Source organism: Lithobates pipiens, unplaced genomic scaffold (genome assembly GCF_037356315.1).
Source record: "Lithobates pipiens isolate NorthernLeopardFrog02 unplaced genomic scaffold, aLitPip1_a1.2 Scaffold_10, whole genome shotgun sequence".
Lineage (NCBI taxonomy): Eukaryota > Metazoa > Chordata > Amphibia > Anura > Ranidae > Lithobates > Lithobates pipiens.
The window spans coordinates 118,178,836-118,203,333 of NW_027507686.1; the positions used below are offsets into that span (position 1 = coordinate 118,178,836).

Genomic DNA, 24,498 nt, shown 5'->3' on the forward strand with positions numbered 1-24,498 from the left:
ATAGTGGATACTTACCGGATACATACTGTTGCCATTCGGGCACTCAATACTCCACTTGATGGATTGTTACCTTCCCTTCTTCACCTAAATTTGTGTCTTTTTGCCCTCTTTTCAGGCATACTGACCAGCTAGGCCATGGCACACCTCAGGCCTTGGTCCTTAGGAGTATAGCATTGCTCGTTTGAAGACTCTGACTACAAGTGTAAGGCTGGCTGGAGGCTAGCCTGTATTTGTGAGAGGAGTTTGAGAGGGCTATTTAACCCTCTTCCTCTGTTCAGGGCCGGTGTTGTCGGCGTTTCTGGGTTCCCACCCGTTTCCCCCAGCCTTCATACATACTCATAGTATTTTCTTATTCTTACATTCAGGGTATGCTCTCTTTTCAGGCATACTGACCAGCTAGGCCAAGGCACACCTAGGGCCTTGGCTCTTAGGAGTATTGCATTTCTCATTTGAGGATTCTAACTACAAATCCTTAAATAAGAATAGAAGATCAACTTGCAGTGTAGCAAAATACTGAGTGCTCAATCAAATATTTGTGTTCCCTGACTAAGAATAGTGAACAATACACAATAATGAAATATACGTGTTCTCTAAATGGGAATAGTGAACAATAGACAATAAAGATAAAGTCCACACACAAAAAATGAATTGAATATAAATAAGAGTACAAATGCACAAATATAATCCTCAGAGTCTTCTGGACAAAAATGCACAACACACCACCAGGAGCCAAACAAGTTTAGGCTCATACACCACCTGTCTTTTCCAAAGGGGGGATCAGTCAACAATGTGATTAACCCTGATTCATTCACAGTTTCTTACATGTCCTTCGACGTGGCAGTGGGCTGGGTTTGCCGCTGTGGAAAGGGGGCACTGATGGCAAAAGCCGATATTGAATCGGCCTTCTGCTTGCTCTCGGTTCATCCGGACAGCTTCTGGCTGTTGGGGTGCTGTTGGCAAGGGGAATTTTACGTTGATCAGTACTTGCCCATGGGTTGCTCCATTTTGTGTGAATTGTTCAAAACATTCAGCTCCTTTGTAGAATGGGTGGTTAGGGACGTTTCCGGGCTGAATTCTATAATTCATTACCTGGATGACTTTCTTTGTGTGGGTCCACGGTTGTCTACTGTGTGCGAGGTGTTAACCACACTGAACACATGGCGGACGCATTTAGGATCCCATTGGCAGAGGACAAGACAGAGGGCCCGACCACCACTCTTAGCTTCTTGGGCATTGTCATTGACTCGGAAGCCATGGAGTGTCACTTACCGGAGGGGAAGTTGGGTGCTATGGAAGATTCAGCTAAGGCAGGTGCAATCTTTATTGGGAAAACTGAACTTTGCGTGGTGCATTATTTCCATGGGCAGGGTGCTTTTATGACGGCTGTTGGCAGCCACTGCCGGGGTCCAGTCCCCCACTCTATTTTTTCTGATTACTAGGGAGCATCATGAGGACTTGAGGGTGTGGGATACCATCTTGACAGACTACAATGGCAGATCACAGTGGCGGCACAGTGGTGTAGTGGTTAGCACTCTCACCTAGCAGTAAGAAGGGTTGCTGGTTCAAATCCCAACCACGACACTACCTGCCTGGAGTTTGCATGTTCTCCCTGTGCCTGTGTGGGTTTCCTCCGGGTACTCCGGTATCCTCCCACAATCCAAAGACATGCAGGTAGGCTAATTGGCTTCTGTCCAAAAAATTGGCCCTAGTATATGAATGGGGACCTTGGATTGTGGGCTCCTTGAGGGTAGGGACTGATGTGAGTGTGCAATGTACAGGGACAATTGTAGACACTCACTCAGGTTGAACTGGATGGACTGGTGTCTTTATTCAACCTTACTAACTATGAAACTATCAGTCTGGATGTCAGGCCCGGTGAGTAACTGGGATTTAGAGCTCTTTACGGATGCTTCGGGGGCAACAGCTTACGGGGCATTCTATCAAGGTCATTGGAGTGCCGGTCCTTGGCCGGTTGCGCGGGTTGATGCAGGGTATCAGAAAAATCTGGTGCTACTGGATCGGTTTCTAGTGGTTCTGGCCATGGAAGTATGGGGTGAGTCATTCAGGGATTTGCAGGTGAGGTTAAATTGCGACAGCCTGGAAGTGGATCAAGTCATTAACCATATATCAGCGTCGTCACAGCTGGTAATACAGTTGAACATCTTTCTATATGCAGTGCATCTCCCAGGGGTAGATAACACTTTGGATGATGCTTTGTCTCGCTTTCAGTGGCTGGCTTCGGGGGCGGACCGACAAGGAGTGCTGTGAGTATGTCCATGTGGGCTATTTACGAGAAGGTATGGCATGAATGATGGGTGCTAGGTCAGGCAGGCCGGAGTGGATCAGGGCGCAGTTGAGGTGAGGTTGCTGGTTTATTAATTTGTATCAAGGAATTTGGAACAAATGGCGTCAGTGTCGGCCATGGACTGCAAACTAGCGGGGCTCTCATTCTTGTTTAAATTACAGGGTGGGGCAGATTTCACAAAGGATTTTTTGCATCCGACAGGACATGAAGGGTTATCATCGGCAACATAAATGGAGGGATTCCAGGAGGCCAGTGTCTTGACAACCTGCGGTCACTGTTTGTTCAGTTGGGTGGGGTGTGTTCTTCAGTATATGAAGGGTACTTTTTTAGAGCGGCTTTTTCGCTGGCCTTTTTTGGAGCCTTCAGGACTAGTGAGCTGGTTAGCCCTTCCAAAGGGTTCCCGGGGGTTTACGGGTTCAGGATGTGGTATGCAAATGGGAGTGCACAGAGATATTGTTACACTGGTCCAAGATGGGCCAGGGTGGCAAAGGGGTTAAAGTACAGCTGTATTCACTACTTGACTCTTATATACGCCCGGTGGTGACGATGAGGGAATTTTTTGGAGTTGGCCCTATTGCTAATGGGGTTTTGCTGGTGCACAGGGATGGAGCCCCATTGTCTATATTCCAGTTTGTGGCCATTTTAAAAAAATGGCTGAAAGCAGCGGATTTGGATTGCTCACAGTATGCTTCGCACTCCTTCCGCATTGGCGCGGCGACAGAGGTCGCGCAATGTGGGTTGAAAGAGGTGGCTGTAAAACAGATCAGTCACTGGGAATCAGGGAGATTCCGGACATACATACGACCCCATTTGATGGTTGAGTAAAGGGGGGAAGACACAGACTGGGGTATGACATGGGGACGTTTTGTGTTCCCGAACAGGCATGTATTTAAGTTTTTGAGATGGTGAGTATTCTGTGTAGTGATCTCATGGTTATCTTGTGGTTTTCTTACTTTCTTTCAGGTGGAAGCCAGATGGGCCTCATCTGGATATTGAGCCACTCCTACGTGTTTTGAGGGGCCAGACGGGCAGACGTTAGGTCTAATGGCAGGAACTTATTAAGGACATTACGCTTGACTTCCTTAGCATGAGGACAACTTTCCCTGACATGTTGGTCATTTGGTCGGACATTGTAGCCAGGATGACCTGGCGATTAGCAAGGTCAGTGGATAGACTAAATAAAACCTGCATAAAGGTCAATAAAATGGTGGGTTGTTTTGTGGTTCAGAATGGGGGCTTGGTGATCCATTATAGGGAGTTGGAGAGGGATGTTTGGCTGTATCTCAGAAGGGACAGGGTTCACCTGTCAGCGGTGGGAATTGATCTTTGGTCCCTGGGTCTGCAGCGTGGGATGCAGCAGGCTTTGAGAGTGTGGGGGGGGGGCTCCTAAGGGTAAGGAGTTACCCTTGTTAATGGTGGCAGTGGTGGTCTTTGATGGTGGCAAGTAACCTATGAAATGGAAGTGTGGGGGACCCATCGGTGGTATGGGCCCATGGTGTATTCAGTTAACACGGGTTAACTGGATGATGGTAATGGTGGCACTGCAGGAATAGGTTTGTCTCTGAGCTGGTGTGACATGGCTGGAGGCCTAATGCACAAAAGCCTGCAGTGTGGAAGTGGAATGGAGTTATGTTGGGAAGTCCCATCAAAGACCACCGGGGGGGGGGGGGGGGGGAGCAACTGAATTCTAGAAGTTTCTATTATGGTTAAAATGTTTATATATTTTGAATATATGTGAATAAAAAGGCTGCTATGGCCAGTTATAATCCAGTTCAAATGTGGTCTCGTTAATAAGTAGGTAATGATAAGTATGGTGGGCTTTCAGAGTATGATAATGGTGGCAGTCTTATGAAGGTTGGACATCTTATCTACACTGGTCATGTCTTCTCTGCTCTTTCGGGTAACTGAGTCCACTCTTCCCTGCTATATAAAGCCACTTTAAATGTCTGCAATTAACACCTACCTAACTGTAAGCATCATTATCTAAGGCTGGATTCACACCTATGCATTTTTAGTGCTTTTTGCATTTTGCAGATTTGCACTACAGAATGTGTCCCATAGGAAACCATGTTAAATGGACTGTCATGCAAATCTGCAAAATGCAAAAAGCACTAAAAATGCATAGGTGTGAATCCATCCTTAGTCCTGCTTCACTCCAATGCATTTTTTTGTGCATTTTGCAGATTTGCACTACAGAACGTGTTCCACAGGATACCATGTTAAATGGACTGCAATGCAAATCTACAAAATGCTAAAAGCACTAAAAATGCATAGGTGTGAACCAGACCTAACTCCATTCTTCCCTGCAACATTAAGCCACTGGATGTTCAATCCAAACCTGCCTCCTTGTAATCATTAATAAATTACTCCACTCTTTGCTGAAACATTAAGCCACTTTGCATGCCTGCTGTAACCATCGGTAAGGCTCGATTCACATCTATGCATGTTGCTTTTGAGTGTTTTTGCAGTGCTTTTTGCGGTGCTTGCCGCAATTTTGGACACGCGTTTTGACCGCAATTTTGCCGTGGTTTTGCCACGTTTTGCGTTTCTCTTTTTTTTTTACACTGTGGTTGCTTAGCAACCAGATATATACAGTGAAAAAAAATGAAAAAAACAAAAACGCAAATCGCGGCAAAATCGCGGCAAAAACGCAGTACTTGCGTTTTTGATGCAGGTCCATTGACTTCTATTACATGCAAAATGCTGCATTTTGCATGAAAAAAAGTCCCCGACCCTTTCCAAAAATGCAGAGGCACAAAAATGCATTGATGTGAACATGTTCCATAGGAACCCATGTTAAAACATTTCCTTGCATTTCTGCAAAATGCATCAAAAAACGCGCTAGTGTGAATCAAGCCTAACTGACCCAATGGCGCACGCAGACTATTACATTAGGGTGTGCACCTCAGAGCACAAACACATATGCATGTATATCAGCAGGGCAGTGGATGGTGTCAGTAGAGCAGAGATGGGTGTCGGCAGTTTTTATTTTTATTATTTTTTTCAATTATTTTTTTTACATTTTTTAGGAGCCCTGCTTTGATGAAATATCAGGGGTCTAAACAGACTCTGATGTCTCATTTTTGAGACACAAAAAGGGAGCGAGTACAGATACTCCTGTCCCTTTCTCTGCCGCCTCAGCTGCACTGGACAGTGAACTAATGGGAAGTGCTCTGTGCTGAGCGGCTTCCTGTTCATACACAAACTGAAGCAATTTTAAACATAGTTTACTACGCTTCAGTTAAGAATAACCACAAGCGATCAATACAAATCACCCACTGTGTTTATTCAGAAAAGGAATGGGCTGGTAAATTAAAGATTTGGTGTCTTTCCCCCGCTCTCCATCCTGAAACATCCAGTGCAGCAGCTGGTGGGAGAGGAGAGGAGGGAAGCTGGTAGCACTGCAGGGAGGAGACAGGGGGCACCAGGAAGCAGGGGACATCGACTCAGGCACACCCAGCAAACCCTGTGCACACGCTTATGAATTGACCATACTCTTCCCTGCAACATCAAGCCACTTTGTAGGTCTGCAGTCCACACTTGCCTTGCTGTAACCATCAGTAACTGACTCCACTCTTCCTTGCAACATTAAATCGGAGTTCCATCAAAAGTGGAACTTCTGCTCTATGCACTGCTCACCCCCTGACATGCCACATTTGGCATGTCATTTTTTTGGGGGGTGGGAGTGGATACTTAGTTTAGAGTGGGACTTCCTGTCCCAATTCCTTCTTCCTGCTCTTTGGCGCCTAGGCAATTCCTCCTCTACCCCTAGGAGTGAGGCTCCAGGCGGCTACATCACTAGACTGTGGGACAGATGAGTGTCTGTTTATTAAAAGTCAACAACTACACGTTTTGTAGCTGCTGACTTTTAATAAACCAAATAAATGTGTGGAACTTTAAGCTTTAAGCCACTTGTTGGCTTCTGTTGGACCGACTGCCATACACATAGGCCTAATGTCGGTCGTCTTTTGTAGAACTGGACAATGCCAACCCAAATTCGGCCCATATGTACTAGGCATAACACTTTTCAAACTGTTGCACTTGTATGTATTGAGTTAAGCTTACTTTTCATGGTGCCTTGACCAAGATCAAACAGCCTTATATTGTTGTCTCAATTCTGCTTTGCAACCTGTTTATGGTAGAAAACCTCCACTTATACCATGTATCTGTTTTATTAGCTCTTGATTGATTAATTGTTTAACCTCCCTATACTCTATTCCAGTACATATTCAGTTCAACTCTTGGGATGGCTTGCAAGGGTAGGCTGGCCACTTCTTGCCCAAAGTGCCTGGCACTGACAACACAGAAACACGTCATCATCCTCTCATCATGTCTTCTCTGCTCTTTCAGATAACTGACTCCACTCTTCCCTGCAACATTAAGCCACTTTGAATGCCTGCAATCCACACCTACCTCGCTGTACCCATGGGTAACTTATTCCATTCTTTCCTGCAACATCAAGTCACTTTGCATGCATGTAACCCACACCTGCCTCGCTGTAACCATTGATACCATTGGTAACTGACTCCAATCATCCCTGCAACACTAAGCCACTTTGCCTGTCTGCAATCCACATCTGCCTTGCTGTTTATACTTACACCTCTGCCGGGTTAGCCTCCCATATCAAAATTTTTGAAAAAATCTTATGCAGTTTGTTAAATCTTTGCTAGATCAGGTTAGATCAACCGTTGTTTGAGTTAGATCTCACACAGGAGAAGCAATATTAACAGTTTTTTGCTGGGGGGGGGCTAACCCGTCATCAGCCCTTCCTTATCAAAAAATTGACCAATTAGCTATTTTGGAAGATAAGATATTCTTTAGATTCGGTAAGATCAAGTGGTTTTAACATTAGATCTCACATAATTTCAGAGATATTCCACATAAAAACAGAGATATTAGGTGGTGGTACATAGGGATGAGATTAAAGCTCACATAATTAGAGACTTATTAAGAGATTAATGACGGGGCTGGTCCCCCCTTAATAAATTTTCTGGCCAAAAATCACACTGGCTAATTGATATTCGTTAGATCCGGTAAGATCACGTGGTTTTATTGTTGGATTATCCATAATTACAGGGATATTATGTACAGTATATATGAGCATTTTCACGTGTACCAGTGAGGAGTGCCATTGAGAATACCAAGATATACTGAAATTATATGGGATATTAAATCGACAGGCGTGTCCAAGCTCAGTGAAGCCTGAAGCACAGTGCCAGAAGCCAGAGGGAAACTTCCGGGGGTCCTAGTGAAGGAGCCAATCCGGTGCCCATCCAAGGTAGCTGGCTCCAAAACCAGTGACGCAAAGAGACAGCAGCGGAAGTCCAAACCCTTTCAGAGGGCCCCAATTGTTGCCTTCAAGCAACCCAGTGTCCCGTTTCCTTTGACACATGCTGCCCACACCAGACTCCCAGACTTAGTCTAGACTTAAGCCCGATCATAATCTCCGCAAGAGAAGAGCATTGATACAAACCACCGAACAGGCCAGGGCCACCACTTTCTCCAATGTCCCTGACAAGCTGGTGGGACCTTCTCCTGTTGTTGCCATCCAAGTAAAGGGAGTCTACACCAAGGCCCTTCTGGATACTGGAGCTTAAGTGACCCTTCTCTACAGAGACTTCTATGACAGGCACCTCAAGCACCTGCCATTGCAGAAGTTGGAAGAGCTGGAGATATGAGGCATTGTGACTCAGAACTTCCCCTATGATGGCTATCTACCAGTCAAGCTGACCTTCAATCCCTCCATGGCTGGGAAAGCCGAGGCTTTTACACTCTGGCAGTGGTCTGTCCTTGCCAACCAGGGGCCAGTAAAAGTTCTCTCATCATAGGGACCAATACTGATCTTGTCAGATGCAGATGGCTATTGACACCTCTTGTTCTGGAGCCGGGCACTTCAAGTAAAAGTGTGCACCTCATGCTGAGACAAGCCTGCCAGTGCCTGGTACATAAACAGAAGGCCCCAGCTGAAGGAGTGGGAAAGATCTGGTGCTTGGACCGGTGTGAGACGGTGTTACAGCCTGGTAAAGTGGCCTGTTTACAAGCATCTGTCAAGCAAAATTGGAAGCGACCAGGCCCTTTCATTGTCCTTGAAGCAAATGGACAGAGAGAAGACATGGGAGTGGAGATAATTCCTGAGGTGGTTTCAACCTAAAGGTGCTCAAAGAAGTCACAGAAAGATCTTGGTTAGTGTCAGCAACATAACAGCCTCCCCAGTGAAGGTGCCGGCTCAGATGGTGCAGGAACAAGTGAATCCGGCCCCCCCAGTCCCGCCGTCAGATCTGCTGGGGGGAGCAAAGGATAGGATCTCTGTGGAGGAGTTCTATCCAAAAAATTCTCCTCTTTTGCCTGAATGGAAAGAAAGGGCCAAGACCTAGCTCCTGAGATGGCAGGCTGCATTCTCCAAGAGTGAATTTGATGTGGGGTGTGCAAAAAGTGGCCAATACCAATTCCGAATCCATCTCTTCGAGTGCATAAGCCTTTCAGGGAAAGAGTTTGATGGATTCCGTTAGGGGACTTGGAGGATCTGCGTGAACAACTGGCAGAGTTGAAGAGGGCAGGTATCATGCCAGAGTCCCAGAGTCTATACGCTTCCTCAATAGTGGTGGTACTGAAGAAGACTGGGTCACTGAGGCTGTGTATTGACTACCTGACACTGAACCGAAGGACCATTCCTGACCAATATACCATCCAAAGGATAGAAGATGCAGAGCCTGTCAGGAGGTTAAAACCACTTGATCTTACCATTCTAAGTCCCTGTATACGCGGTCGGAGATTTCCACAACCAAATCCGTCGGATTTTGCCCGTCGGATTTTGTCCGGCGGATTTTGTCCGTCGGATCTTGTCCGAAACTGTTGCATACACACGGTCGGACAAAGTTGTCGAAAAATCTGATCTTTCAGAACGTGATGACGTAATTTCGTTACAATGGGACTACATTCAGGCTAGTAGCCAATAGCTTTGATGTAGGAATTTGATCTGAGCATGCGTGGCACTTGGTCCGATCAAAATTCTCTACACATGATCGGAGTACGTCCGACCGGCCCAGTTGGTCGGGAAATATTTCCAACATGTTGGAAAATTGGGTCCGACGGATATTCCGACGGAATCAGTCCGATGCATACCACACACATCGGATTATCCGACGACACGGTCCGATAGGGCACATTCCGACGGATTCTCCGACCGTGTGTACAAGGGCTATCAAATATTTAGTAGTCTCGATAATTTTTGGCCAGAAAATAGCATGTGGAGGGCTAACCCGTCCTTATGTACCACCTAATATCTCTATTTTTATGTGGAATATTTCTGAAATTATGTGAGATCTAACATTAAAACCAATTGATCTTACTGGATCTAATGAATATCTATTAGCCTGAATGATTTTTGGTCAGAAAATTGCAGGTGGGAGGTCCAACCCGTCCTTATGTACCACCTAATATCTCTATTGTTATGTGTAATATCTCTGAAATTATGTGAAATCTAATGTTAAAAAAACTTGATCTAACCATTCTAACAAATATTTTGTAGTCTAGATAATTTTTGCCCAGAAAATCACGTGTTGCTGGCTAACCTGTCCTTATGTACCACCTAATATCTCTATTTTTATGTGGAATATCTCTGAAATTATGTGAGATCTAATATTAAAACCAATTGATCTTACCGGATATAATGAATATCTATTAGCCTGAATGATTTTTGGTCAGAAAATTGCAGGTGGGAGGTCCAACCCATCCTTATGTACCACCTAATATCTCTATTGTTATGTGGAATATCTCTGAACTTATGTGAAATCTAATGTTAAAACCACTTGATCTTACCGGATCTAACAAATATCTATTAGCCTGAATGATTTTTGGCTAGAAAATTTGATAAGGGGGGGCAGCCCCCCTCATCAATCACTTAATAAATCTCAAATTATGTGAGATCTAACATTAAAACCACTTGATCTTACCGGATCTAACAAATAGCTTCCATAATAGCTAACTGTTTGGTAAATTTTTTGATAAGGGGGCTGATGATGGATTAGCCCCCCCCCCCCCCCCCCCCCCCAGCAAATAATTGTTAATGTTGCTTCTTCTGTGTGAGATCTAACACAAACAATGGTTGATCTAACCTAATCTAACAAAGATCCAACAAACTGCATAATATTTTTTCAAAAATTTTGATATTGGGGGGGGGTAACCTGGAAGAGGGGAGAGAAGAGGCATATAACAGACTATAGTACCATACTGAAGGTCTCTAAAATCTCCTCAGGTTTGTTTACTCTTTTTCTGTAGGGTTTCGATTTCTAATATAGTTGTAGTTTGATATTCTTCTTGCGCTAATCTTGCTAGAAATCTCCCACCTTTATCTCCTTGCTCAAAAATATTTTGTCTGTTTTTATGTAGTTCCAACATTGTTATTTCTTCCATATGTAAATGGAGGTCTCTTTGTGCAGTCATCATTTGCTCAAAATTTACAACACTGGAGTCTTAACCATATTTCTCCTTTTTTATTTCTATCTGTTTTTGCAATTCCTGTATTTTAAATTTCTGTTTTTTATTAACCGCGGCGATATTTGATATGTATTGTCCACGTATATACGCTTTAAACGCATCCCAGACAATGTCCACCAAAGATGACCCTGCATTATTTTCCCAATACTCCATTATTAGGGATGGCATTTTTCCTTCGATCTCGGGGTGTGACACCCACTGCGGAGTTAACCTCCACAATGATGCACTTCTCGGGGTGGGGGCATGTATTGACAAAAATAAGGGAGAATGATCTTATAAGCCACTCGGTAAGTATGTTACTTCTGAAATGTCCGTTAACATTGTTACATCTGCAAATGCTAAATCTATTCTGAACGCTGTTTTATAGGAGGCAGAAAAACAGGAATAGACTATTTTTTATGGATTTCTCCATCTCCAAATTTCTGTTACTCCTGCCACCTGAGTCCAATTATACAAGTCCACTGAATATTGCTTAGGAGGTTTTGGTCTATTCAGCTCTGGCAATAGAATTTAATTAAAATCTCCAATAAATAGTAACTTTGCTGGGAGATATTCAATTATTTTCCCCATTATCTCATTCAAAATTCCCACCGCAAATGGGGGTGGTATATAAATTTCTACTGTAATGTATCTTTGCTGCCCAATTGTATACAATAAAATAACATATCTCCCTTGTATGTCTATAAAGGCCTTCTCTATTTCTCCTGGAAAAGTTTTATTTACTAAAACGGATACTCCTCTAGCATAGGAGGAATACGTGGCATGGTATGCTTTTTTTATCCAGGCTTTTTTTAAAGTTGTTAATCTTTTACTCACTAAATGTGTCTCCTGAAGTATGATCAGAGGACTATATTTTCTTATATATTGAAACATTAATGCTCGCTTAAACTTTGAGTTCAATCCTCGGACATTCCATGGGAGTATTGAATAGCTATTATTTTTACCTGTCATTATATTGGAAGTGTGGGGAGGTTAAACACCTCCACCACATCATAGAGGACATCCATAGGGTTCTTAAGCCACACCCTTGTTGCACCCACCCATACTTCCCCCTTACACTTCCTTCATTCCTCTCCCCCATCCCGCCCCATCCCCTTCCACTCCCCTCTCCACATTCACTTCACCCCCCCTCCTCCCATCCCACCCTGTCCCTTTCCACTCCCTTCCCTATTCTGCAACCCCATCCATTCATGGATGGAAATGGAGTGGTACTTCTCCTCAACCCTTTTTCACTGAACATAGTATATATTCCATGTTCAGTAACCAACATATCCAAACAAAACTACAAAAAACTGTCACCCTTCCATTCCATTGTGGGGCAGGCTCTCTATTAATGGGTCTCAAACCGCACCTTTATACAAAAAAAAAAAAAAATTTCCTTTGTCCTTCCCTTTTATCCTTCCAAAAATTATATTATCAATCTATATAACAATTATCATAATTTATCATATCATAATTATACATAAAAAGAAACAAAAAAAAATTTCTTTCGTTTTGTGTTGTTGATATATATAATAATTATCATAATTTATCGCTTTATACATTTTGAGAGGGAGAAAAAAAAAGGGGGGGAAAAAACCCAAAAAACAAACGCACAAATATAGAGAGTTTTTTTTAACGCTCCTCTTCCAACCACCCCTTCTTTGTTTCCCAGGTGCCATTCTCCTGTGTATATTTCCCTGTATCCTGCTATATTTAAAAAAATATTTAACGTATGTTTTTGATAATATTCAGTGAAGGAAAAAAAGGAAAATAAATAGATAAATAAATACACATTCTACATGCTGTGTAGCAATCTATTTCCAACCACCCCTCCTTTATTCCCATGTGCCATTTTATATATGTTTTCCTGTGTCATAAAAAAAAAATAAAAAAAATAAAAAAAGAATATATATATATTCTTATTATTATTGAATATTATAATTTCTTTACATCATTAGTGCTTAGTGCTTAATTTCTGTTTTCCTTTTTTTTTCCCTCTCCCCCCCCTCTCCCCCATAATTCCATATATGTGATCTCCCCTGCTGTCCAAAAAAAAAAAAAAAAAAACACCACAAGAAACAAACAACCCCCCCCCCCCCCCGATTCTTATAATCATTGGTCTATACATTTATTGATCCCTTAAATTATAATGTTTAGTTGTTACTCAAATCTATACCAATCCATGAACAAACATAGATATACATACATTATATATATATATATATATATATATATATATATATATATATATATATATATATATATATATATATATATATACACACACACACACACACACACACATATACATATACATATACATATATATATATCCCAAAAAAACGAGGGGGGACAAATTGGGGGGGGGGCAAAAAAAAGCAGAGGGAAGGAAAAAAAATCAATCTATCTAATGTCCTGCTACTTAGTGTGCAGTCATTCTGCTGCTAAGAGCGATGTTTAAAAAAAAAAAAAAAAAAAAAAAAAAAAAGAGTGTGTGTCCCATTAATCACTCGTAATTTACTGGGGTATAAAAGGCTATATTTAAACCCTTTCTCTCTCAATGTTTTTTGTATATCCGTATAGGCTCTTCTTTGCTGCTGTATCTCCTGCGGATAGTCTGGAAAAATGATAATTTGGAGTTCTCATACTGTAAATCTGCCTTTATCCTGGCTGTTCATAACATGCCATCTCGATCTCTATAGTTCAATAGACCTATAAAAAAAATGGACCAGGAGGTGTCCCTGATTTTCGGGGGCGAAAGGAGGTCCTATGCACTCTCTTCACCACAAACGTTGCTGACTTGTCCACTAGGTCAAAGACTTCTGTCAATAATTTCTCAGAAAATTTAATTGGGTTGTCTCCCTCCACATGCTCTGGTAAACCCACAATATGAACGTTATTTCTTCTCAGATGACTTTCTGTGTCAATTGCCCTGTCCTGTAGCACTTTTGATTTGTTCTCAATAAATGCCTTTCTCTGTTATCTGCTTTTAATTCATCCTCTATTTTAGAGACGCGAATTTCTATTTCTGTAGTCCTTTGCTGTATTCTATCAAACACATGTCTCATTAGATTTATATCCACTGCTAATGCATCAATTTTGTTTGTAAGAGTCTCTCTGCTTGGTTTAATAGTCTCCATGATGTCTTTACCAGAGGGATGTCTTTACCAGAGGGAAATCGCTCTACCTCTCCTTCTGTCACAGTCTCTGCTGGTGTCCCCCAGTGAGGTTGCAACTGTATGAGTTGCAACCTCACTGACAACAACCTTTTGGATCCCCTACAGTCCAGCTTCCACTCAAAACATTCTACTGAAACTTCCCTACTAAATCTCACAATGGCCTACTAACTGCAAAAACTATCAGTACTCCATACTCAGTCTTTTTTGCTGTCCTTTAACCTCCCTGGCGGTATGATTCAGTCTGGAATTAGGTGTTGAAAGCGGTACAATTATTTTGCACGGAAATCTGGCTTTTATTTTGTAGTCCTGTAATTCTTAGGAATAACGCTCTTAAATCTGTTCAAACCAGAGTCTAGCAGACATCCCGGGTATGATAAAGTTTCTAATATAATAAAGAATAATAAAAATTATTCAATAATGTAATCAAATCCAAAAACATTGAAAAATTGACACTTTTTGGTTGCTATGGACAATCTCCAAATTCCAGGCAGTAAAAAACAGTATTGATAATATAAAAGTGCATGCAGGGCATTGCAGGGCATTGCACAGACCGCTAGGGACAAAGGGGGTGTGTATTTTTTAATACAGCACTGTAATCTGTAAGATTACAGTGCTGTGTGTGTTTTGTGTGTTTTTATTTTTTTGAATTTGCCGCTGTTCTCCGCTCCCGTGCGCCGTAACGCCACAGGGAACGGAGCTCGGCGGCATTCGGCACTGTGAATCGAGCGGAGGACAGCTCCATCACACAGCGCGGCGGACATCGCTGGATCCAGGGGACAAGGTGAGTAACTCTCCCTGTGTCCTCCCCTGCATCGAGCGAAGCCATCCCGAGTCTGGCTCGGGGTTACCGTTAGGGGGGTTAACCACTTAAGGACTGAGTCTCTTTATGAGATTTGTTGTTTAAAAGTTAAAAACAGTTTTTTTTGCTAGAAAATTACTTTTTCTAACACCCTAGAGAATACTTACAATACTTTCTGTCACACCATATTTTGCGCAGTGGTCTTACAAGCGCACTTTTTGGGGAAAAATACACTTTTTTTAAATTAAAAAATAAGACAGTAAAGTTAGGCCATTTTTTTTATATTGTGTAAGATAATGTTACGCCGAGTAAATTGAGACCCAACATGTCAGGCTTCAAAATTGTGCCCGCTCGCGGAATGACGACAAACTTTTACCCTTAAAAATCTCTATAGGCGACGTTTAAAAAAATTCTACAGGTTGCATGTTTTGAGTTACAGAGGAGGTCTAGGGCTAGAATTAATGCTCTCGCTCTACCAACCATGGCGATACCTCACATGTGTGGTTTAAAAACCATTTTCATATGCTACTCACATATGCGTTCGCTTTTGAACGCAAGCTCGGCAGGACAGGGCACGTTTAAAAAAAAATGTCTGTTATTTACTTTACCTTTTTATTTTTACACTGTTATTTAAAAAAAAAAAATGGTGTCACTTTTATTCCTATTACAAGGAATGTAAACACCCCTTGTAATAGAAAAAAAGCATGACAGGGCCTCAAAAAGACCTCAGATCTCATATTTACGCTAAAATGCAATAAAATAAATAAATAAATAACATTTGTCATTTAAAAAAAAAATTGCCTTTTAAGAGCTATGGGCGGAAGTGACGTTTTGAAATTGCTTCCATCCTGCAATAATATGGAGACGGGCCATCTTCCCCTCACTCGTCTCCATGCCTAGCAGGAAGAAGGATCCGTTCGCCTCCACTGCTACCGACGGCTCTGGTAAGCAAGGGGGGGCACCGGAGTGCGGCGGGAAGGGAGGGTCCCTCTCCCGCTGATGATAAAAGTAATCTTGCGGCAAATCCGCTGCAGAGACAACTTTTATATGAAAGCGGACTGCCCACTGAAGAAGAGGATGCAGGGGTTAGGGCAGTTGCTGCTACCATAACAATGATATCCCTCTTCAAAGTAGCGACGTATAACGACGACGGGCAGTCCGTAAGTGGTTAAACAGTTGACCACTCACTCCTGCTCAATAAGCTCCACTCCCTGGGCCTTTGCGGCTCTGCTCTTTTCTGGTTCTCCTCTTGCCTATCTCAGTGCAATTTCAGTGTCACATACAACATCATCTCCTCTGCTGTTCTTCCACTTTTTGTTGGGGTAACCCAAGGCTTCATCCTCGGGCCCCTCTCTCTATACCTCTTCCCTGGGCCCATTGATAACCTCCCATTGCTTTCAATACCACCTCTATGCTGACAACGCCTAGATCTATCTCTTGATTCCACAAATCACCCCCTCAATCTCCTCACGTATCACAAATTTACTGGGCGACATATCAGTATGGATGTCACACCACTTCCTCAAACTCAATGTTTCTAAAACTGAGCTTGTAATATTTCCTCCTCCTCAATCCCCCCCCCCCCCCATGACTTTACCACTGAGATCAACAGCACATTCATTGGTTCCTCCACACATGCCAGGGTGCTGGGTGTAATTCTAGACTCTGACATCTCCTTAAGCCACCATATCCAATCAATGGCTAAATCTTGCTGCCTTAAAGAGGAAGTAAACCCTAATGGGTTTACTTCCTCTTTGATTCCCTGCAAAGGTAAAGCATAATGGACTACTATGCATCACATAGTAGTCCATTATGTGTCATTTACCTGACACAGGAGCCAGCGAAGTCACCATTGTCCCCTTGTGTACGGAGCGTCCATCTTCTTGGTGGGTCTCGCTGCTCCGGCGCTGGCATTCGATGGAGCCGCGATGACGTCACTCCCGCGCGGGCATATCGCCGTTAACAGCGTTGCGCTCAGTGCGCCTGCTTGCCGCTGTCTACGGCGCATGCGCCGTAGACAGAGGTGCCTGTCTTTTGGCAAATATCTCCTAAACCGTGTAGGTTTAGGAGATATTTATTGGACCTACAGGTAAGCCTTAATCTAGGCTTACCTGTAGGTCAAAGTGGTTTGCAAGGGTTTACAACCACTTTAACCGACGCAATATTTCCAGAATTCACCCCTTCCTGACTAAACCACAAAACAACTTGGTTATTTCCCACCTTGACTACTGCAACTCCCTCCATTTTCCTACCTTTACACAGGCTATCCCTCCTTCAGTCTATTATGAATGCTGCTACTACACTAACACACCTTACTAACTCTACACTGGTTTCCCCTACCCCATCATATAACATTCAAACTACTAACCACAACATACAAGGCCATCCACAACATCACCTCAGCTACATCACCAACCTCATCTTAAGATATCGCCCAAATCATCCTCTCCACTTCTCCCAATGCCTCCTGCTCTCTAACTCCCTTTTTACCTCCTACCATGCTTGCCTCCAGGACTTCTCCAGAGCCTCTCCCATATCCTCTGGAACTCCCTGCCCCAGAATCTCTGGTCAGCTCCTACCCTGTCCACCTTTATGCAATCCTTGAAAATGAATTTATTCAGGAAAGCCTACCCCACCTCCACCTAAGAACTGTACTTGAGTCACCTCCATTAGATCATCCCTTGCAACTATTAGCTTTTGTACCACCTCTTTCCTTTTAGATTGTAACCTCCATGAGCGGGACCCTCCTATTACTTCTGTATTGAACTGTATTATAATTGTACACTGTTCCCCTTTATGTTGTAAAAAGTGCTGCGTGAACTGTTGGTGCTATATAAATCCTGTATAATAATAATAATAATTTTTGCTTGAGTTCCTTTGACTTAATACATTTATGTTATTATCTTTTATAATTTGATATTGAGTTCTCAAGAATATTTACTCTTTAAATAAACCAAAATAAAGTGTAATTGCCGTTTTTCTGACAGTTGATGTTTTGTGTACTTATATTATTCATGGGTGCCTTTTGGGTAAGATGGGTAAAAAGGGGGTACAATTTAATTAGCCACACTTATATCGCTTTGTGACTGTGCTATCCCCCCCCCCCCCCATCCCTTTTACGCATTCATAAAAGTCAATATTACTAGGGCAGGTGTTTCCAGTGCACTGCCCCTTTGACACACTTTTAGGAACAGGTAAAGTTGTCCAATATGGTGTAATGTTATTTTGTAAAAGGTATGGGGCTCAATATGTATAGGGCTTGCAGTCCAGGTATTGTTGCTGTTGGTCAGTAATAGCAAAAGAGCTGTCCTTCCTCCTACCTTGTTGCCAGCACCTTTTTTGTGGTATGTCAGTCTTGAAGCAAGGGTCATCATATTATTAATGGTTGTCTTTTGGGGAAGAGTATGTGCAGCCTGTAATCCAAGGTTTAGCATATTTCCCAGGGCAAAAGTTCTGTATAGTAGTTGAAATGATGAGTCTACTGGATTATCAGCAATCTTTGTGACTTAGATTGTTTCATGGATATTTGTCTTGCCAATATAGTCGGGGATATCCTGAAACAACTTTAATAGGATACACAAAAGGCTCTTCAAAAATCTCCCTAACAGCATACAGCTCCATGGTCTGTATTTTAAGACATGGTCTGGCTATGTGTAGGCAATTCAACTTTGGTATTGCAAATATTAAATCTTATAGTACAATAAAAAGTACAGTTTTGCCCATTTTAACTTTGTTGTAGTCAGTAGTTGATTTTGTTTATTTACTTACGGTTGTATAAGGTGATCACATGCAGACAGTTCAAGAGCTGACGCTTGTACTCATGTATTCTCTTCACATGGACATCAAACATTGAGTTTGGGTTGATTTTCACTTTGTATTCATTCTCCAAATAACTTGAGAATTTAAGCTTATTTTCCTGCATGAGAGAGTTATTATCAATTGTACAAATATAAAGGAACCAGATTACAATTTGCATAGTTGTGCTAACACTTTTAAAATTTAATTTAAAGAAAAGGAGAAACAGAACATTAGACTCAAAGAAAAAGATGAAGTAGCAGGCATTCCTACTCCGATTCATCTTCCAGGTATTGCACTTTATGAGCGCCAATACTGTTGGGTAACTACTGCCTTTTACATGTCTGGTGCTGCGAATGTTGATACCACTGCCCATCATGTTCTTTGCTACTTCTAGGGAGACACAGTTCTGTACACATGCACTTAAAACAGGGCACAGCCCATCAATACTGCACCTGCTTAATCATTGGTCTCTCAGGGCAATTTTTACAATTTTTCACACACATTAAAATCTGCAATTTTTACTAGAAATTACTTTAAACCCCAAACAATGATATATTTTCTGAAAGCAGAGACCCTGCAGAATGAAATGGTGGCAGGTGCAATTTTTTGTGTCACACAATATTTTCACAGCTACTGTATTTATTTTTTCTTATTTGTGTTTATTTTATTAAAATGTATCTTTTAAACACCTTTTCCTCTTTTTTTTTCTTTAACCTTATTGTTATCACAAAGCCTACCAAGCCCCTTTTCTTTATAGCATGGGCAGGTGATAGGTCCTTGTCCTCCACTCCACAGCTAATGGAACACAGATTGTGCTTGATGTTTTTGATGAACCCGGAACTGACATAATACACATTGCTTTTAGGTTTGTTTGTTGGAGGGGGGGCTTTAGAGAATGGATGTTCCCGGTCTCCTCCTGCTCTCACTGTTACAACCATTTACTGGGGTCCTGGGCTCCCCAGAGGAATGGAAGAAGTACTCGGAAACCACTGCATGTATCATTGGTGGGATGTGGTGGAATGGGAGTGCACCTTCAGAGCCCTGTAAAAGTTATCTTCAGAGCTGCCCCAGATCACTTTCACCTGAAGGCCCTTCGCTGGCTCTAAAAATAAATACCATCTTTAACTTCTATAATATCAGGAAGCTTCAGGTTCAGCCCTGCTGCATCCATCAGTGGTTTGGTCCTTTTAGTACGGTTCCTCTTCCAGACCTGGCGGTCTCTGCATTGGGAGTAGTTCCCAAAAAAGAGCAAAATAAATCCAGATTGATTCACCACCTTTCCTTATCCAAAGGGAGGGTCAGTCAAAGATTTGATTGCTCCTGAAGAGTGTGCAGTAACGTACACTTCTTTAGATGCAGCGTTATCATAGGTTCAACATTATGGGCAGGGGTCACTGATGGCGAAAGCGGATATCGAATTGGCTTTCCGGCTTTTGCCGGTTCATCCAGACAGTTTTTTAGCTGCTGGGCTGTATGTGGAATGGGGCATACTATGTGGTTCGTTGACTCCCGATGGGATGCTTGATTTCATGTGCTTTCTTTGAAACATTTAGCTATTTTTTTGGAATGAATAGTATAGGACGTCTCGGGGATCAAACTATGGATGACTTCTTATGTGTTGGCCCACCAGGTTCAAACATTTGCGCTGTCCTGTTGGTGCCGTTGCAATATATTGCTGAACGTTTCAGGGTCCCGTTAGCTCCAGAAAAAACGGAGGGCCCCACGTCAACCATTGTTTTCCTAGGAATTGAAGTGGATTTGATTGGGATGGAATGATAATTGCCGACGGACAAGCTTGAAAATCTCAAGTCAGAAGTGTGCGGGACCATTGGGAAACGCAAGTCACAGTTGCAACACTTACAAACTATGTTAGGGAGTAGGGATGAGCTTCGCGTTCGAGTCGAACATACGTTCGACTCGAACATCGGCCGTTCGCCCGTTCGGCGAATTCCGAACGTTATGGGCCGTTCGCACCAATTTCGTGTGGCGCTCACGGCCCACAATGTACTGCGATGGCGCAGTGCATTGCTGGCTCATGATTGGCCAAGCATGCACTGTGACCCCGCATGCTTGGCCAATCACACGCCGGCAGTGAGGAGAGCCATGATTGGCCACAGGCAGGATGCCTGTGGCCAATCATAGCTCAGGCTGTGTAGTACACGCCCCACACTATATAAGGCCGCCAGCGCGGCGGCCTTGTGTAGTGTGTTGGCGTCTGAAGCAGTTAGTGGGTGTTCTGTGTACCTTCAACACAGTATACACCGATCGTTATCGGCCGATTTTTCGATCTTGCTCTTCTGTAGTGGTTGTTATCTGCATGCCCTGACCGCAATATACACCGCTATATTCACCTCACCTATATAGCTAGCGATATATCTATCTTTTATAATAGAGCTTGCAGTCAGTGTTAGGAGCTTGTGCGTGCTGTCTGCGTGCTCTGTACCCAGTACACACCACTATATCCACCTACATAGCTCTTCTCTATTTGAGCCATCTGCCAGCTGCAGGAGTTATTGGAAGTTGTGTGTGTCTCCAACACAACACAGTATACATCTGTATTTACCCTTTACTGCTGGTGTTCTATAATAAAGGCAACTGCAGGAGTTAGTGGGTGTTGTGTGCCTCCAGCACAATATACACTACCCAATTGCTGTTTTTCCCAATTCCCTTCAGGCCATTACCATGTCTGGAAGGCCAGCAAAGAGAGGCAGACAGGCGCAAGCCGATAAAAGAGGGCCAGCAGGCTCTGTGTCTAGAAACAACAGTGCTGGTCGTGGACGCGGTGCATCGTCATCATCAGCACGTGGCCATGGGACATGCTTGTCCTTCTTTTCGGCTGTTGGACATGTTGAGCCACAACATGCCAACGACTTGGTAGAGTGGATGACCTAGCCCTCTTCATCCTCCTCATCCTCTCTCACCCAGTCTCAGGGTACTAGCAAAGCAGCTGCCAACGCATCGTCTTCCCTCCTCTCAATGTCATCATTAGTGACTCCTTCCCTAGATCCACCACGTCCTCCTGAGGAGTCTCCTGAACTCTTTGAGCACAGTGTTGGGTACATGCTCCAGGAGGATGCCCAGTGTTTTGTAGGCTCTGATGATGATACTCAGCTAGAGGAAGGCAGTAGTGTGAATGCAGAGAGAGGGGATGCTCAAGAAGGACAGCAATCTGGCAGTCATGTTCCACAAGCTGCAGCATACTGCAAGGTTTGCTACAGCGATGAAGAGGGAGGGGATGATGAGGGCACTGACTCCACATGGGTGCCTGGTAGGAGAGAGGAGGAGGAGGAGGCACATGTCCAACGAGGCAGGATGCCCTCCGGGGGCCAGCTTAGGGCCAGCACACCGACTGAATCACACCGCAGAGCTCCACCTGTGCAGGGCGCTGCCTCTGCGCGTTATTCTAAAAGTTCTTTGGTGTGGGCCTTTTTTGAGACGAGTGCATCAGATCGCACCGCTGCAATTTGCAACATATGTCTCAAGCGTATCTCGCGTGGCCAAAACATCAGCCGCTTGGGCACCACATGCTTGACCAGACATATGTTGACCTGCCATGCAGCTCGTTGGCAAGCGTACCTCAAAGACCCACACCAAAGAACAAAGCGGACCTCTCCTTGCTCCTCATCAGCTGGCATCTCCAACCCCACTAGACCTTCAGTCCTCTCTGAAACCTGCTCTGAGAGGAATGAAGGTGTAGAATTAGGTGTGTCACAGCCAAGTGCTTCCGGGCACTCTGCTAGCAGTACACCCACGTCCGATAGCAGGCAAATGTCTCTGCCCCAGTTGCTGGACCGGCGAAAGAAGTTCACTCCCAGCCATCCACATGCCCAGCGGTTGAATGCTAGCTTGGCTAAATTGCTAGCACTTCAACTGCTGCCTTTTCAGTTGGTAGACTCGGCCCCCTTCCGTGAGTTTGTACAATGTGCGGTTCCTCAGTGGCAGGTCCCCAAACGCCACTTATTCTCACGGAAGGCGATTCCGGCTCTCTACCGGCATGTGGAAGGCAATGTCCTTGCCTCGCTGGACAGGGCGGTCAGCGATAAGGTGCATATTACCGCTGACTCATGGTCCAGCAGGCATGGACAGGGATGTTACCTGTCTTTCACGGCCCATTGGGTCACTCTTCTGGCAGCTGGGAAGGATGCAGGACATGGTGCAGTAGTGTTGGAGGTTGTTCCGCCACCACACCTCCAAAATGCTACTATTGGTTGTGACACACCTCTCTCCTCCACCCCCTCCTCTTCTTCTTCTTCCTCCATGACCTCTTCCAGTGCTCGGTCCTCAGAACCAGCGGTGCTCCATAGGCGTTCCAGGGGCTACGCAAGTACGCAGGCAAAACAATGCCATGCCGTGCTTACGCTGGTTTGTTTGGGGGACAGGAGCCACACTGGGGCGGATGTTTTGTCAGCTCTGCAGGGGCAGGCCGAGAGGTGGTTGACGCCACTCCAGCTTAAGCCAGGAATGGTGGTTTGCGACAATGGCACCAACCTCCTCTCCGCCCTCCGACAGGGACAACTGACCCACATGCCCTGTGTAGCTCATGTCCTTAACCTGGTGGTGCAGCGGTTCTTGGGCAGGTACCCGGGCTAACAGGATGTCCTGAAGCAGGCCAGGAAAGTCTGTGTGCATTTCTGCCGATCATTTAATGCCTGTGCTCGGCTGGCTGAGCTCCAAAAGGAGTTGAACCTGCCCAAGAACCGCCTTATATGTGACATGCCCACCAGGTGGAACTCAACGTTGGCCATGCTGCAGCGGCTGCACATGCAGCAGAGGGCCATCAATGAGTACCTGTGCGACTATGGCACCAGGACAGGGTCAGAGGAGCTCGGTTTTTTCTCACCACGCCAGTGGAGCATGATCAGGGATGCATGCACTGTCCTGTCACCGTTTGAGGAGGCCACAAGGATGGTGAGCAGTGACAGTGCATGCATCAGTGACACTGTACCTCTTGTCCACCTCTTGGAGCATACGCTGCGTGGAATAATGGACAGGGCACTTGAGGCAGAACAGAGGCAGGAAGAGAAGGACTTCCTTGCCTCTCAAGGCCCCCTTTATCCAGACAGTGTTCCTGCTGTGCCACCCATCACACAGGAAGAGGATGAGGAGGAGGAAGAGGAGGAGGAGGATGATTGTGTCAGCATGGAGGTGGAGGCTGGCACTCAGCAGCAGCAGCAGTCTTGTAGGGATGATTTACAGTCCCAAGAAACCCGTGGACTTGTACGTGGCTGGGAGGAGGTAGCTGCGGATCATGTTGTCCTTAGTGACCCAGAGGACTCCGGACCGAATGCCTCAGCTAACCTACGCTGCATGGCCTCCCTGATCCTGCAAAGCCTGCTGAAGGATCCTCGTATTCTTCGGATCAAGGAGAGGGACCATTACTGGCTGGCCACTCTCCTTGATCCACGGTACAAGGGTAAGGTTGCCGACCTTATCTTGCCATCGCAGAGGGAGCAGAGGATGAGACATCTCCGGGAGGCCTTGCAGAAAGGTCTGTGCAACGCGTTCCCAAACGTTGCACAAACTCCTGGTCCTGGACAACGTGTTGCTGAGGCATCGGTCAGAAGGAGCGGTGGAGAAGGTGGCCGTCTGACTGATGCTTTCAGACAATTTTTTAGTCTGCAGCCCCAAGGTATGATCGGTTCCAGCAACCATCGCCAGCGTCTGATTTACATGGTGCAGGAATACCTAGAGGAAGGTCAGACTTGGACACCTTTCCCACTGAAAATCCTCTGGCTTACTGGGTCTTGAGGATGGATCACTGGCCAGAGCTTGCACAGTATGCAATTGAGCTACTGGCCTGTCCTGCATCCAGCGTTCTTTTGGAACGCACCTTCAGTGCTGCTGGTGGCTTTGTTACCAATCACAGGGTGCGCCCGTCCACCGAATCAGTTGATCGACTGACCTTCATCAAGATGAATCAGTCTTGGATAACCCACAGC

The 24,498-nt window shown here is 44.4% G+C and overlaps 1 protein-coding gene across 1 annotated transcript in view; it reads right to left on the bottom strand.

The window, feature by feature from the left end:
• Window positions 1-24,498, bottom strand: part of PYGM (glycogen phosphorylase, muscle associated) — a 717,259-nt gene that overhangs the window by 147,010 nt on the left and 545,751 nt on the right. Inside the window, 1 exon segment of the mRNA XM_077457746.1 lies at window positions 18,530-18,677. Coding sequence (XP_077313872.1) covers window positions 18,530-18,677 — 148 coding nt within the window.